Source organism: Podarcis erhardii (assembly GCF_964252035.2).
Source record: "Podarcis erhardii genome assembly, chromosome: 9".
In the NCBI taxonomy this organism is placed as follows: Eukaryota; Metazoa; Chordata; class Lepidosauria; order Squamata; family Lacertidae; genus Podarcis; species Podarcis erhardii.
The window spans coordinates 51,261,678-51,278,348 of NC_138512.1; the positions used below are offsets into that span (position 1 = coordinate 51,261,678).

Below are 16,671 nucleotides of genomic sequence, written 5' to 3' on the forward strand. Positions count from 1 at the left end.
GAAGCCCTTGCCCTTACCCAGCCCTTGCTGGGATGATAGCCCAGCCTTTGCTGTTAGTGGGGATACAAAGGTAAAGGGGCGGGACAAGAGAAGTGGAAGAGCAGTGGCCGTTGGCCGGAGACCAGTCAGAGAATACAAAAGGGCAGAGGTGTGCCCCGTGCATCTTTTGGGTGGTCTCTGAAGAGGGAAGGGGCCACACACACAATTTTTTTTAAGGCACAAGAATTGCTGCTACTGGATTTTCTCGATTCCCTCCCCCGTGCTTCTCTGTGCTGTCATAGCCGCTATTTCTTTCTTCCGAGCCGTTGTAGATTCGCAGAAAAGAGATGTATTGACTGTAATTAGTTTGAATATGCTGCCTTGAAAGTATCGTTTAAGTGTAATATTTCAGAGAAGTGCACTGTGCATGCGTGCGTGTATTCACCCGCCTCTCGACTTGCAAAACCAACACCGAAAGGATTAGAAAGTGCGACTGCTTGCCCGCCAATTCTTGGAACTCGCTTCTCAAAGTGGAAGTGTTTGCGGCTCAAACTCTCCTCACCCAGAAACCACATTAGCTGCAGCCTTATTACTGGGTGCACTTCCCGGAGAGCCAAGTCCCGTTTAAGTCAGCGGGCGCAAAAGAGGACTGCGTGGTTAATGTGTAAAGCGTGCAGGGAGAACCCACTGCAGGGACAGACTGCCGACTGAAGCCTTTTCACCTCATGTTCTGACTCCTGTACTCTCTTGTTCCTTCCTCGCTCCCTGATACCTGCGCAACCCACGTCCAGTATTCACATTCACGCCAAAGAAGCGTCCTGGAGAGCTCCAAAGCTGGCTCACAACTTTGGCATCACCGCACTATGGCGTTCAGGGTTCTCCCCACCCGGGTCAATGTGACTAAGGGATTTGTACTAGTAGAGACACTCTGCACATGCGAAAAGGCCGTTTATTTTCCTTCTTCTTTTTGCTCCCTCACTTATTCCAGGACTCCGCGGTGCAATTGGGGAGGGGGCCAGCTTCCTGAAATAAATCAAGCCCCTGGCCGCTCTCTCTCCTCCTCCCTGTTAACAGCGCGCCGGCGCCCTCCGAGAGGAAGGGGGGGGCGGTTGCCAGGACACCGCCTCCGCTTTGTTTGTGTATCCAGCCAGAAACGGCAACGGCGTTCTGCGTGATGTCACAAGGCCCGCAACTCCCCTCCTGCCGCCTGGTTGGCCCTAGGAAGAGAAAAGGAGCCGGGGCTTGCCGGGAATCCCTTCTGTCATTGGACAGTGTTCAGCTTTTAGGGGCGGAGCGGCATGAGTCAGAGAACGCAGGTGGTTGAAGAGTCGGCATCCGCCTCTTCGTTGAGCGAACCAAGCGCGGGGCGAGACAGATTTTACAGAATGGTGAGTTGTGCTTCCTGCCCGCAGTTCTTCATGCATTATAAAACAGTGCCTGCTCCCGCCTCCTATGAGGACCAGAGCTGGTAAATCTGTCTGTTTGCCCGCCCATTCAAAGCCTGCCCACCCCGGAACATCTTTCACCCACCACCCATCATGTTATTCGTGGTTTTCTCGCGGTTTCCTATGGTAAGCAGAGGCGAGTAAAAACAACGCCAATATGAATCTGACAGTGCTCCTTTGAATGTTTACAGGGAAGTAAGACCCACTGAGTTACTTGCAGGTAAGTGTGCCATTTAGCTTTATAACTGATGCCTCCATCTCAAATTTAGAAGACTGTGGGGCAGCAGTGGCCAAGCCCTAGATCTCTTGTGCCAGCCCCCATCTTTCCTGCCCCCCTCCACTTTTTAGACTTAGTTGGGGGAAGGGTTAATTGGCTTTCAGGGTGACTGGGTATGCTCGGTTTGCCCCAGACACTCCAGACGTCTGTGCAAACTTGTGTCGTGCCTCCAAGTAGCAAGCAGCATTCCTTCTCTGAGGCAGTTTGAACAGCCACTATTCAACACGCTTTCTTCACACAATGTGTATGTGTGTGTATAATGGTAAGACCGCCATCACACAGCCTCCACTAGAAGATTTGCAGTGTCACATCACAATCCTGGATTTGCATGAAGTCGTGGTTGCTAAGGGAGTCAAAGAGAAGACAGGTTGCACAACAGCTGTGGCTGTGGCATGAGAACTAGAAGGGAAGGACACTGAGAGGGGAAAGAAGTGGGAAAAGTCTGAATAGATTTGCAAAAAAGGTTTTAACAAGGAGAAACAGCAGAGGTGGTGTAGCCTTTTTAGCCTCGGGTGAGAAGAACTTTGCGCCCGGGACAGGGAAATGGGAGTCAACAGACACTCCAGGAATAGTTTCAGAGAAAAAGCTTTATTCTAGCATCTGGGCTGGTAGAAGGAGCAAGTGTGATAGATTCACAAAACAAGCACGAGTTCACAGCCATTTGCACAGAGCATATATTCCCCTTCCAGTTCCCTCCCTTTTCTCCTCCTCCTCAGGAGCCCTGCCCCATGACGAGTTTCCTGAGCATGAACAGAAAGCTCCTGTCTTGGGACTCTTGGCACCCTTCCCAGGAAAGGGGGTTGAGAAGCCAAGGGGGTCGAGGAGCCTTGCGGTTCAGCGTGTTCAAGATGTGCTGCAACCGAATGAGATAAGAGTCAGTTCCCAGGCCTGAGTATTCTTGGCATTGACAGTCTATTCATTAGCCTTTTTGAAGCTCTCTTGTACTGTTAAAAGTAACGGTTTGCCTATGCAACAGCATCTTGTGAGAAAAAGCAGAGGAAAACTTTAGCTGTGGATTTTTAGAAGAGAGAACAGAAATTTTGGTCAGTTTTGAGGCCTGGTTGGGGGGGGTGACTTTGGGCCTAGGTGGGGTCACCTGTCCTCACCTCCTTCAGTGGATACAAAACAGAAGCTAACACCGAAAAGGTAACACAACAGAACCTCTCTCCACTCCTTTCTGAAGCTTTGTTTTAATCCACCACTTTCCCCCTCAGTTATCTCCCTCTGCTTGCTCTACTCTGTTATTTAAAACCTCGATTTTCCACTCACTGTTTAAAACTGCCATTTTCCTTTTAGCGCCTCTCATTTTTTTTCTTGTACTCAAATTTTCTCCCTCTTCCTTTCCTCAGCTGCCCTGTGTGAAAGAGTTAAAAGGATGCAGAGCCCTCAAATATTCCACAGTACTTTAGCACAATGTATTTCATTCCTGGTACCACGTGTTGTTTTCAACATGAAGTTCCAGATTCAATGTAATCATTTAGAATAGGTATTTTATTAGCAAGCATAAACACCCATGTATGTATAGGTACAACATCTATCAACTGAACTGAACCTTCTCTAACTGAACAAAGTAACTGGCAGGTGTGCTTCTCTAAGATTCTATTTGCCTTAAAGATACAGCAACTTATATAATCGCAGCAGAAGTGGCTACAGCATGGGAACGGATGCGGTCTCTGTGTAAGGGGGAGTTGAAAAAAGGAGTTAGGGGGAAGATAATAACGGAGTGTGTGGGCTGCGAAATAGACAAGGAGATATGAAAGTGGGTGTGGTCTGTGCGGAAGGAGGATGAAGGAGAGAATGCAGGGTAAAGGTGAAAATGGGTATGAAGGGAGTTGCAAAAAAGGGAGCAGAAGGCATAGGATAATGAAAACAAGGGCAGAAAAGTGTTTGAAGAACAGGTGATGGGGGCTTAATAAGTGGGCAGTAGGTGAAAAGGGTGCTTAGTAGTTTAATATGTGTGGGGGGGGGAGAGATTCAGCTTAGCATGGGAGGGGCTGTGTGCAAGGGTGGATTGCACAAAATAAGAGGGGAGGCATAAACATGGGGGTGAAGGTGAAAATGGGTGCAAAGCAGGGCTGCCAAACAGAAAGAGAGAAGTGACTTCAGAAGTGGTGTTGAGAAAGTGAAAAGCGAGCTTAGTAGCTGTTTTAAAAGGTACTGGTCTGTGCATATCTACTTAGAGCTCCTTTTGGCTTGGGTGAAAACATGCATAGGGTGAGGTGGCACGGCTGCATGCTTACTTGGAGCAAAGGCTGGACTGCCTGTGTATGTGCAAACATGTATTTGTTGAATGAGCTGGCTTGGACAATGCATCTCCCCAGTTTGTGGAGGTGAGCATGTGTGCGCAGCTTGTCTCCACCCACCATGTCTGCCATGCCCTTCATGGTATATGCAAGGCGGGAAAAACCCAGTGACAGTTGCACAATTCTATGTGCGTAGATGATAATTGTGTGCGTGCTTAATTTCCTGCTTTTAATAGGAAAATCAAACCTGATGTTTTTCTTTTTGCCTATGTGCATTGATAACTTGACACATGTGGGTGGCCGTTGTACATTCCATCCCCACAGGTAGAGATGGGGAGGGGCAGGTGACGTTGGTGTGCTACGAAGGAGGGAAAGAGTTGTGCGTGCTTTCTCCCCAATATGTGATGGGCCAGATCTGGGGGAAGGGGGTTGTATTGTCTAATCTGGTTCCATATCTAATATAGACCTGTGAGAACACCTTTGTGCGAGTAGTCATAATAGGTACAGAACAGTGAGGAGCAGGGAGGTAAACAATTGCGGCCCAAAAGTCCTCAGCTCTTTAATTTTAGCAACTTTGGCAAATCAAATACATGTAGACATAAATATTTTTTTAAGAATGTGATAACTATGTATTTTTCTATTTTTAGCTTTCTGCAAATAATATTTTTTAATTCTCTCTTTCTCTCGCTTAATGAAAGGCATCCGGTTTTAGAAGACCAACCTTGGGTGCTAACCTGCGAAGGAAAAGTGGACTGAAACATGAATTGTCTGAGGAGCAAAAGCAGGAGGTCCGGGAAGCTTTTGATTTGTTTGACACAGATGGATCTGGCACCATTGACGTTAAAGAATTAAAGGTATGTGTGTGTATTCTTTTAGTGATTTATAGTGCGATCCTAGGGATGCGGGTGGCACTGTGGTGTAAACCACTGAGCTTTGGGCTTGCCAATCAGAAGGTCGCCACTTCGAATCCCCGTGACAGGGTGAGCTCCCGTTGCTCAGTCCCTGCTCCTGCCAACCTAGCAGTTCGAAAGCACATCAAAGTGCAAGTAGATAAATAGGTACCACTACGGCGGGAAGGTAAACGGCATTTCTGTGCAGTGTTCTGGTTCGCCAGAAGCGGCTTAGTCATGCTGGCCACATGACCTGGAAAAACTGTCTGCGGAGCGGACAAATGCTGGCTTCCTCGGCCTGTAAAGCGAGGTGAGCACCGCAACTCCAGAGTCGTTTGCGACTGGACTTAACTGTCAGGGGTCCCTTTACCTTTACCTAGTGTGATCCTAACCATGTATGCTTGGAAGTAAGCCCTATTGATTTTAGTGAGGCATACTCTCAGGTTTGTAGTTTTTGTAAGTGAAGGCTGACTGTTTCTTGCTTCAGAACTATTTCTACATACATACAAATTTAGCTTATTAATACACAAACTGAAACGACCATAGCTCAGTTATAGAGCATCTGCTTTGCGTGCAGAAGGTCCCAGCTTCAACCTGTAGATAGGACTGGAAAAATATATATACCAGTCTGAAACTCTGGGAAGCTGCTGTCAGTCAGTGTTGACAATATTGAGGTAGATGGACCATTTTTCTGACTTGGTTGAAGGCAGCTTCCTGTCTTGCTAATCAGCTGGTGCCCATTAGTCATGCAAGCTTCCAGGGGGCTCTCCCTTACGTTTCCAACACCAACTTGTGTATGTAAAAGTGGTTTGCATTTCTGTTACAGGTTGCAATGCGTGCTCTTGGCTTTGAACCAAAGAAAGAAGAAATTAGAAAGATGGTAGCAGATATCGGGAAAGAAGGAAGCTGTGTCATAGAGTTTGAAGACTTTTTGACTATGATGACCCAAAAAATGGTAAGACATAAATTTTGCTTTTGTGCAGTTGGAGTAAGAGTCAGCCCTTCTTCTTTTTTTACTTCTCTCCCCCTTCCTTTTCTTCAAAGAGTGAAAAAGATACCAAAGAAGAAATCCTAAAGGCTTTCCGATTATTTGATGATGATGGGACAGGCAAGATTTCATTTAAAAACCTAAAGAGAGTTTCCAAGGAACTTGGAGAAAACTTAACAGATGAAGAGTTACAGGTAAATGTTTTGCTTTGCTAAGCCCTTATTCATAGATGCTGCATATTTTAAATAGTTGGGTAATAGTTGGAGCTGGCGGTACTGAGGGTCATTGGGCTGTTTAATTGTATTTGTGCATATTTCAGAGGGCTCTGAAGTACACCTGTTCAGCCATCACCTCTTCCCGGATATGCTGTTCCATTTCCCCCTTGCTGGTATTCTCCGCACTCCTGCAACATGCAGTGATCATTTTGTAGAACTGAACATGCTCAGTCCTGACTGTTGGGAGTTTTCTTTCCCCCAAGAGAAAGAAAAAAAATATGACTATTTTTTGTAGTTCTGAAAACATGAGTGTCTTCAAATCCCACTGATACCTTGTGTTTAAACAGTTCTGTTTTGATTACATAAGCAAAGGCATTTGGCAAAAGAGTTTGCTGTTTGTATTTAGGATATTTATTCATCAAGCATTTCAATTTTGGGCATTATAATGGAGCTGAGAAAACACTTAACAAAATGAGTGCTGGATGCTTCCAGGTCAGTGCTTAATCTTCAGTGTTTTTTTTTTACAGGAAATGATAGATGAAGCTGACCGTGATGGCGATGGTGAAATAGATGAACAGGAGTTCTTGAGAATCATGAAAAAGACCAGTCTGTATTAATGGCTATGTTACCTAAAAGGTGACCCGCAAAGATTTAAAAATATTTCTGCTATTCTATGATGAGCTCAATAGGATGCCAGGTTTGGATTGAGAGAGGGAGATGAGTGGTGCTTTTTTTAGAGAGAGATTGAGAGAGAGAGAGAGAGAGAGAGAGAGAGAGAGAGAGAGAGAGAGAGAAAGAATATCTGCCAAATAGGTTCAGGGTTGTTTTTTTTAAGTGCTGGATTTAAACAGTTCCTGACTAAAAACTGTGCTTCGTAGCTGGCCAAGTTAAGATTTGTTCACATTATAAAACTTGCAAAATGTAAGATCAGAGCACAGGCAACCTCCTTCCTAGGACTTGAGAGGTATCACAATGATTTATTACCCCATTAAAAACAACAAAAATTACACCGGAATTGTGACTTGTAATTATTCATTAAAGAATTTTCACCAACATGTGTTTGGTTTGGATGGTAAAGTGATAAGATCTTTATTTGTCAATAACATGTTCCTTGCACAGCTACACAGGTGAATACGTACGAGCCTTAATTGTAGCAATTTTTTCCTCACTGAAAGAAGAAAGGATGGTAGTCTTAACTGAAGGAGAGAGATTGTGAGGTAGATGGTTTTGGATGCCAGTAGTTCCTTACGGAGTGCCAAGCAGAGTTCTGACCCTTGAGGCAGCTGAAATGTGAGGGTGGTCATGAGAGGCTTCCAGTTTGATCAGGGAAATGTCAGGGGACAAATTGGAGCTGCTTAACCCTCTCCCCTCCAGTAGTTTTTCAGCTCGAAATTGCCCTTTTCAGCCAGTGAGGAGCAGATGGGGATGGAATTTTGAGCAGGAAAACAGCTGGAGAAGGAAGAGGTAAGCACTGCCTCCTCCTGTTGTTCCTCTGATCAAATGGACAGTCATTCATGATCACCTTTCTCCTCTCTTGCATCTTGTTTGACCCCCCACTATTTGAATTTTGACCCATATCACTGGGATTCAACTAGCAACAGTGCTCTGTATCAGGAATGGGAAGCCTGTGTACCTCAGGCTGTTGTTGGATTTCATCTCCTATCAGCCGCAGCCAGCCTGGCCAGTGGGAGAGTTACAGCCCTAAACATCGGGAAGGCCACAGGTTCCCTGTCCCTGCTGTATATGGAGGTGCTTACAGTATATGCCAACCTAGCAGTTTGAAAGCACGTCAAAGTGCATGTAGATAAATAGGTACCACTCTGGCGGGAAGGTAAATGGCGTTTCCATGTGCTGCTCTGGTTCGCCAGAAGCGGCTTAGTCATGCTGGCCGTATGACCCGGAAGCTGTACGCCAGCTCCCTCAGCCAGTAAAGCGAGATGAGCGCTGCAACCCCAGAGTTTGCTATACAAAGCCCTTGAGGTTTGCAAAGACCTAAGTGTAAACTTTTTCTTTCTTTCTGGGAGTAGCCCCAGTGAAGTTAACACAAGCCATCTAAGGGTGACTATGGTTTGGCATGTTTTTAATGTCTGGTTTGCCTAGGTCTTGCACTCAGCGCCACACAGTGAGGTCCATATGCCAAATCATTGCTTTTCACATGGCAGCTTCTGAGTGGCATGATCCTCCACATGGGTGCCTGAATCTGTGGTGTGGAATATCTTAAATAAGCAAATATGTGGGTGATCTTTCCAATGAAAGTGCATATAAATTCCTAACCTTCCCTGAAAGCGTCAGTGCAATAAATGCTTTACAAAGTTCATTTTTTTCTAGAAACAGTTACTTGGTGTTGATTAACAACTTTTTTGTGGCTAGTATCTGGGCCACTATATAAGAAATTACTGTCTCACAGTCTAAGTAGGACCACTTGTCAATTCCTTCCATTCTATGTGTTTTACTGTTGGAATTCAGGCTCGGTCAGAGGTATGTGCCTATCTGCAGGCACCGGCTGAATTCCTTTGACCTCCCTCCGGCGACTCCCGGCAGGAAAAACAACACGAGGTCCGTTCCGGCGATTTTCCTCAGGCTGTGAGAAAAACACACCAACTGCTTCTCCTCCTTCTCCTCCTCCCTGCATATCCCCAGGGAGGGGAATCAGACACAGACAGAAATGTAACTACATTGCTTTCATTCCTGTCTATAGCAGTCATACAGTAAAAGATGTCTGCTCTCTTCAACAAACAGAGAGAAACTCCAAACTCCACCCATGTACATCCTGTACAGGTCATATGACACACACTGAGCTCATATCCTGTGCTCAATAAGGATGGACTGCCCCTTTGTTTCCATGGCAGCAGTCACACACATCCTGTCTGGCTTTACAGCCACTAGCAGCTGTCTGAGCTGTTAGAGCCTTTGCTTGCTGCAGCATTGCTGCTTTAGAATAACATGTAGGAAATGCATGTATGTAATCTACTGCTTGATGTCTCAAATGATGCTGTTTTTAACTTTATGAGATCTTCAATAAACCGGCATAAGATTGTACCTGAGAGGGCCCCCCCTTTTTTAATTCAGGCATCTACTTTCTCAAGGTAGGGGTGATTTTATAGTTTTGCTGGGTCAGGCATCAATGATATACTGACAGTATGTTATGGCCCTAGCAGAGGATTCCAATGTTTGACTTCCGGCATGTTCTAAACCAGCTCTTGCAATGTGTAGGTTGTGCGTACTTTGGAGTTCAACATTCTCATGAAGCAAACCTTGCCTGAGTCCCCCGCCCCCAATGAGGAAAAGTTTTGAGTTTTTTAATTTAGGAAAAAGTGAGTAAGGGGCAGACATAATAGAAGAGGAAGTTGATAGAAACAAGTTTTCCTTCTCTTCTCCTAATGCTAGAACACAGGATGGAGAAGGTTTAATTATACAATCCTCTCTCTCTCTAGATGTAGTGATGGCAACCAACTTGGATGGCTTTAAAGAAGGATTAGACCAATTCATGATGGTATGCCTTTGAATCTGACTTGCCCATTATACTAAGTGGGTAGAGAGTGCTGTTATATGCAGTTCTGTTTGTGGGCATTTCATGGGCCTCATGTTGGCCACTGTGAGAATATAGGATGGTGGACCGGATAGCCTTTGGGCTGACGGAGCAGGGCTCTTATGTCCATATATACGTTTGGAAGAAGTGCAAGTCTGACAAGTGAGCCTTAGACACCAGGAAGCGCACTTTGGAACACGTTGAGAGAGGAGCCTGAAGAGGAACTTTTACTTTTTACATTAGTCACCAGCCACTGTGTACAAGGATCAAGATTTAGATTGCCAGAGATACAGACAATTTGGGGCAGGCAGGAAATCTGATAAACAGAAATGGAAATGTGAAAAAAGAAGTCAGAATTTCATTTGGCGTCACAACGCCTGGGCATGGCGGTGAAGAAAACGTGAAGTGTGGCATGCAGTCTGCCAATGAATGGGGAGATTTCTCTTTGTTTGGGGCTTTTGGAGACTGTTGATATGTAACAGATTAACGGGATGCCTTGGAAACATGATCTCCACCTACTTTTTTTTCTTTGCATTTACGGTAATAATGGGGAACAGTAGTGACTTCCCCCCCTTTGGTTTAAGTTCCATTTTATTATTCATAGTGAAACTTGGTAAGATGGGCCAAGCTTGAAAGTTACTTCATCTGTACACCTGTGGGTTATTTCTCTGATCTTTTCTTCTTCTTTAATTGCAGTCTGAAGTTATTTACTTGTTCATGTTCCAAGGCATAACACTTTGGAGCTACTCTGCTCTCATTTCCAATTTCCTGTTTGTTTTTAATGTTCTGCTTACATGTATATCTGAGTTATATTTTGATTTGGTTCTGGTTTAATAAAGATAATTGAATCCTTATTGTACTTCTAAATCATTTAGTGCTTTTATTCCTTTCACTTTATATTTTAGCAGCTGCCATAGGGAACTGAGGGAGGCCTAGATGTAGGTATGATTCACTTAATTATTCAGTGGGTTTACAGTTTCACCACTTATTCCTGTTGGGCTGTAAAGAGGCATCTCATTAGATTTTGACTCACTAATTGTGGTTTACAGTATGATACATGGAAGGCTTAAGTAACATTGCAATGTACCATTAATATTGGCAAGGTTCTTGTAATAATATACAAAGCCCCAGACAAACTGGGGGCAAGGTACCTTACTGTCAGGGACTGGACTGAGGAGGAATGGTGGAGACTGCCTCCTCCTCCGCCTCAATCTTCTAGAGAAGAGGAAGACAGTATAGATTTACAACAGTGGTTTCCAAAAGGTCATGGCTCAGAGATAGATGAGGAGCAAAGCTGGGAAATAACGGGAGAAGGGGGGAAGCAAGCAGAACCGGAGCAGCTGGCTGACACGTTATCACTAGAAAGAATTCCAGACCCCCTTTCTCCCAGAACCCGGCGAGCAGTGAAAGTAGGAGAGCAAAGAGCTAAGAGGCAAATGGCCTTAAACAGCCACCGTAAGGGGGGTGGGGTGCTGTTGACAATTGAGAAGGAAAGAGGGGTGGAGTTTATTTGGAGCAACACCATTACCCCAGGGGGTTGCCTTTCTAAGCTTCTCTCTGTGAATATTGAATAAAAGACTTTGGTAAGAGCTTTTCTTGTCTGTCTGTCCCTGGCAGCCTGCCGTGGGAGGATCGGATTCTCTGATGCCTGACACTTACGGTATGCCTAAGCCCTTATATCCCAGCTGAGCTGTTAATTATCCCAGGGTTTCAGAAACCCAACTTGCTCCAACTAGGCCATTTTGTGTCACTGGTCCCACGTTGTGGACTATTCCTTCCAGCAGAGATTCAGCATGCTTCCTAGCTACTAATTTCCAGGCATCTCTTGAAGACCATTTAATGCCAGCAGGCCTGTCCAGTTGTTTAATTTTCAAAAGTTGAGTTAGTCATTTTAGTGACAATTTTGTATTGTTTTATACTATTGTATTTGTATATGTTGTGCACTATCTTGATATTTTTTTTTTTTTTTCTGACTGGGAAGTGTGTTTATTAAATCAACAGCACACATTTTTCAGAAACTTCCAAGTAATCAGAGAAAAATTCTATGAAACTACACCAAAAGGTCTAGTGGTGGCCCACCATTTAAATAATGAGTGTGATCCGAAGACAGAAACTGAGAAACATCAAGTTAAGAACTACCGCCCTATATCACTCTTAAATGTGGATTATAAAATTTTTGCAGACATTTTAGCAAAAAGATTCAAAAAAGTGTTATTAGAGGAGATTCATAAAGACCAAACAGGCTTTCTCCCAGGGAGACATATGTCAGATAATGTAAGGAATATTATAGATACATTGGAACTACTGGAGACTGATATAAATAGAAAAGCAGTTTTGATTTTTGTGGACGCGGAGAAAGCCTTTGACAATATCTCTTGGAGTTTTATGAAGAGGAATCTCCATGGGATGGGGGTAGGCCAGAACTTTGAAAACGGTATAGGTGCAATATACTCAAAGCAAAAAGCTAAATTAATTGTGAATGGTGTAGTTATGGATGAAATCCCAATAGAAAAAGGGACGCGACAGGGTTGCCCAATATCCCCTCTATTGTTTATATCGGTCCTGGAGGTGTTGTTAAACATGATTAGAAGGGACCAGCTGGTTGAAGGAATACACCTCGGAGCTAAACAATATAAGTTAAGAGCATTTGCAGACGATCTAGTTTTGACTTTACAGCAGCCAGAAGCCAGTACAAAAAGAGTTTTAGAATTAATCGAAATATTTGGTCAAGTGGCTGGCTTTAAATTAAATAAACAAAAGACAAAGGTACTGGAAAAAAATCTAACGATGGGGGAAAAAGATAGCTTTCAAAGGGAAACCGGTTTGGAGATAACAAAAAAGGTGAAATATCTGGGGGTGAATCTAACATCTAAAAATATGAACTTGTTTAAAGACAATTATGAGAAATGTTGGTTGGAAGTTAAGAAAGATTTTGACATATGGTCTAGATTGAGATTATCCTTGTTAGGCCGAATTGCTGTTATTAAGATGAATGTATTGCCGAGATTGTTGTTTTTGTTCCAGACACTGCAAGTTATAGATAAGATGGATTGTTTCAAGAAGTGGCAGAAAGATATATCAAAATTTGTCTGGCAGGGCAAAAAACCCAGAATAAAATTTAAGATTTTAACTGATGCAAAAGATAGGGGGGGTTTTGCGCTGCCGGACTTAAGACTTTATTATGAAGCAGCAGCTTTCTGCTGGCTGAAGCAATGGCTACTTCTTGAAGACACAGATATCTTAGATTTGGAAGGGTATGATAACAATTTTGGCTGGCATGCATATTTATGGTATGACAAGGCAAAGATCTATAAAGGCTTTAAAAATCATATTGTCAGGAAAGCTTTATATAATGTTTGGAATCGATATAAGGATTTGTTGGAAAACAAAACACCCAGATGGTTGTCACCAATGGAAGCTAGAGCGGTAAAAAAACTTAATATGGATTCAAATTGGCCAAAATATAGTGAAATTATAGAATATGATGGTGAAAAAGTTAAATTACAGAGCTTTGAGAAATTAAAATCCAAAGTTCGAGATTGGTTACATTATTATCAGATAAATGAGACTTTTAAGCAGGACAAGAAACTAGGATTTCAGAAAGAGAGGTCAAAATTGGAAACAGAACTGTTAGAGACCAATAGTAAGAATTTGTCTAAAATGTATAACTTGTTGCTGAAATGGAATACACAGGATGAAACAGTTAAATCAGCTATGATCAAATGGGCACAAGACTTAGGTCATGATATTATGTTTGCTGACTGGGAACAGTTATGGACCACAGGCCTTAAATTTACGGCATGTAGTGCCTTGAAAGAAAACATAATGAAAATGATCTATAGGTGGTACATGACTCCAGTCAAGCTTGCAAAGATATATCATTTGCCCAATAATAAATGCTGGAAATGTAACGAATGCGAAGGAACTTTCTATCATCTTTGGTGGACCTGTCCAAAGGTTAAAGCCTACTGGGAAATGATCTATAATGAAATTAAGAAAGTCCTTAAGTGGACATTTGTAAAGAAACCGGAGGCTTTTCTCTTGGGCATGGTCGGCCAATTGGTACCAAAGAAAGATAAGACCTTTTTTATGTACGCAACCACAGCAGCAAGAATTCTCTTGGCAAAGTATTGGAAGATGCAAGAATTACCTACTCTGGAAGAATGGCAGACGAAGGTGACTGAATTTATGGGACTGGCAGAGATGACCGGCAGAATCCGTGATCAGAGGAGAGAGACAGTGGAAGAGGATTGGAAAAAATTTAAACTATATCTTAAGAACTGTTGCAAAATTTCGGACTGATAAAATGTTAAGGGTTAAGAAATAAAGAACTATAGCTGTAAATATTTAAGTTAAGAAAATTTTGAGGGAAATTAAATATTGAAAAGGAATGAAGGATTGCTAAAAACTTCTGAAACAGGGGTGCAGTGAAGGGGAGGCATGGGGAAGTCATGTGTTGTTTATTTGTGTGTTTTTTGTTTTATGAAAATTAATAAAAATTATTTTAAAAAATAAATAAATAATGAGTGTGACTTCTAACCCAATCTGCTAAGAATTAAGTCCCACTGAAAGCAATAATGGTTATGGCTAAAGTAGCCAATGATGATCACGATAGCCTTATATTTAACTCTAGCTACATGTAAGATGGGGAGTCATACATGAACAGAGATGGATATTATCTCAGAGACCTGCATCAGATTAATTTAGCAATTAACTGGGGAAGGGATTTCTTGGAGGGAGAGGAAAGGAAAACTAGGGAAATTCGTAGGACTCAGATTACATGATCCATCCTTTCTGTTTCCAGAAGCATGCCCCACCAGCACATACCCTTGAAACACACCTCACCATTTACTTTCGATATATACAACGATGCCAACAGCCCCAGAGGTGCATAGTGCAAAGGGAGAAGGGTCTCCTACTTCCTTCTCAGACACTCCAGAATGCTGATTAACAGCACTTGGGAAATAGATTCCTCTGAAAGACTGAGCTCCTGGGAGAACTACATCTCCCACAAACCTTTAAGCTGTTGTCCCAGTATGCCAGAGAAAGAAGGAAAGAAATTTCCCTCCTTGCAGCACTAGGTGTCTGCCTGTGTTGACACATGTATTAAAACAAGTGGGGAGCTGGAGCTGGAATGGCAGCAAGTACAATGAAGAATAGAGGATGAGCAGGAGGGAGTTTTTCTCTGTCAGCTTTTGGTAGCTTTAGAAACCTGCCCCTTCTTTGAGGCGTGCTGATAATTCTGTGTCTGAATGATTGAGGCATAACACTGATGCATATTGAAATACAGTACACATCTAATTGAAAGCAGATTTCAATTGAAGGGAGAAATTCAGATGCACACCTCATTTACGTCAAATTATGGTTCCTAATTCACATGTGATATGCACACTGATCAGAGTGATGAAGCAGGAATTCTAACACATCATTTAAAATATTTAGTGACACTTATTATTTTATTTAGTGCATTAAATCTATATATCGCTTGATTGTAAAAAATAAAAATCAGGTTACATGGATCTAGTTTACTCCATATTGCTTTAACAGAAATGCGTTCACAACCAACTGAATTATGTGCTAGAAGTTCTGTTGAAGAACATTATAAAGCTTATTTTTTAAAAAAAATTATACATACTTATGAATACACATAACTAATTCCAAAGGTAACCATTAAGCTTGGGGAAATTTTCCTCATGTTTTATTCAAATTCACATTGACGTTTTCACCCATTGTTCCCATTTAAACTGATTTGCCACAGATAGCTGATGGAAAAATGCTGAAAGGAAATAACAGAAATGCAAAAATAACAGCACTGAATACAACTACTTTAAAAAAACCCCAACAACCTGCAGGATGTGTTCTTATTCTTTAAAAGCTTAGCAATGCAACATGTTCTATGGAAAAAGTTTACTGAGCAAAACAGCTTAGCCCTTCAGTGATGTCATGAGAACTGCATTAACAAGCAAAAAAAATCTAAAAAGTCCCCAGAAGCATCAGCGAATTTGTCAGACCTTTTTCAAGTAAAATGCAACCACAATGCCAGAAACAAAGGCAACCTCAGAAATGCTGTATAGATTATGATACAGAGAACGTGATGATTATTAACTTCGTTTATACTTTTTATAGTGAATCATATTAAATGTTTTGTTTTTAGTGGAGCACGGAGAAAGGGTGAATCACCTATTTCTGAACCATTTCTCATTGCAGTTCCCTCTATAACCTGTGATAGCTAGCCAGGACAAGAGTGGAACCAGAGTTAATTCCCAAGTTACTCCCTTCTTAGGCTTCCCAGTCTCCCTCTCTCTCTACTCCCATCATTTCCTTATTCTGCAATGAAAGAAACTTCACTGGGGTCACTTTCAACAAAATTCTTTGAAAGCAGTTAATTTCATCATTAGCCTTTAAAGGGGTTGAACTGTATCTAACCCAATAGTGACTAAGCTATAGGAAAAGCATCTCTTCACTTTAAGAATAGGTGGGTGGGGAAACCTGGCTGTGAACGAGGGCTTAAGTCACTGTAGATGGGTGGTAAGTGAGGGGAATCAGAGAATTGTTGCCCAGGGTTTCTAGAATTCCACTGAATAGAATTCAGATTTAAAGCCCACGAGCTGTTGACTCAGCATGTTCCTAAACTGAGCTTTTAGAAAAGGCGTAACCCCTGCTTTTATCAGATGTGGACTATATCAGTTCTTCAAAGAGCATGAACTGCACAGGATACCGTAGAGAGATCACACACTTTTAAATCCGTGGTTGGCGCTCTGCCTGGATAATTTATATATTTATTTATTTATCTACCAATCAGGCTGTGTAGGTATCCTGATTGCAGAATGATTTACAGCACACATTAGATAAAACAGGATTATAATTTTAAAAACAAGAAGCACATGAAATACAATTAAAACGAACAGCAGATAAAATAATCGCAAGGATTAAATGCCACAGCAATGCTGAATAATAATAATAATTTATTATTTATACCCCACCCTTCTGGCTGGGTTTCCCCAGCCACTCTGGGCGGCTTCCAACAAAAGATTAAAAGTACATTAAAACATCACTCATTAAAAACACAGACTGATGTGGAAAAGTGAACTTACAATTGGAAAAA

At 42.4% G+C, this 16,671-nt stretch overlaps 2 protein-coding genes across 2 annotated transcripts in view; one reads left to right on the plus strand and one right to left on the minus strand.

The window, feature by feature from the left end:
* BBS12 (Bardet-Biedl syndrome 12) overlaps positions 1-1,110 on the minus strand; it is a 7,183-nt gene extending 6,073 nt beyond the window's left edge. Inside the window, exon 1 of the mRNA XM_081876820.1 lies at positions 959-1,110. The gene's annotated coding sequence lies outside the window, so the exon portion shown is untranslated. The remainder of the gene's footprint in view (positions 1-958) is intronic.
* A 54-nt stretch (positions 1,111-1,164) lies between these two features.
* LOC309350357 (uncharacterized protein) lies at positions 1,165-7,044 on the plus strand. The gene is made up of 5 exons (XM_081877388.1): positions 1,165-1,367; positions 4,643-4,798; positions 5,661-5,789; positions 5,879-6,016; positions 6,565-7,044. The coding sequence occupies exons 1-5, from the start codon at positions 1,278-1,280 to the stop codon at positions 6,652-6,654; spliced, it is 603 nt and encodes a 200-aa protein (XP_081733514.1). The 5' UTR covers positions 1,165-1,277; the 3' UTR covers positions 6,655-7,044.
* Positions 7,045-16,671: the final 9,627 nt, after the last annotated feature.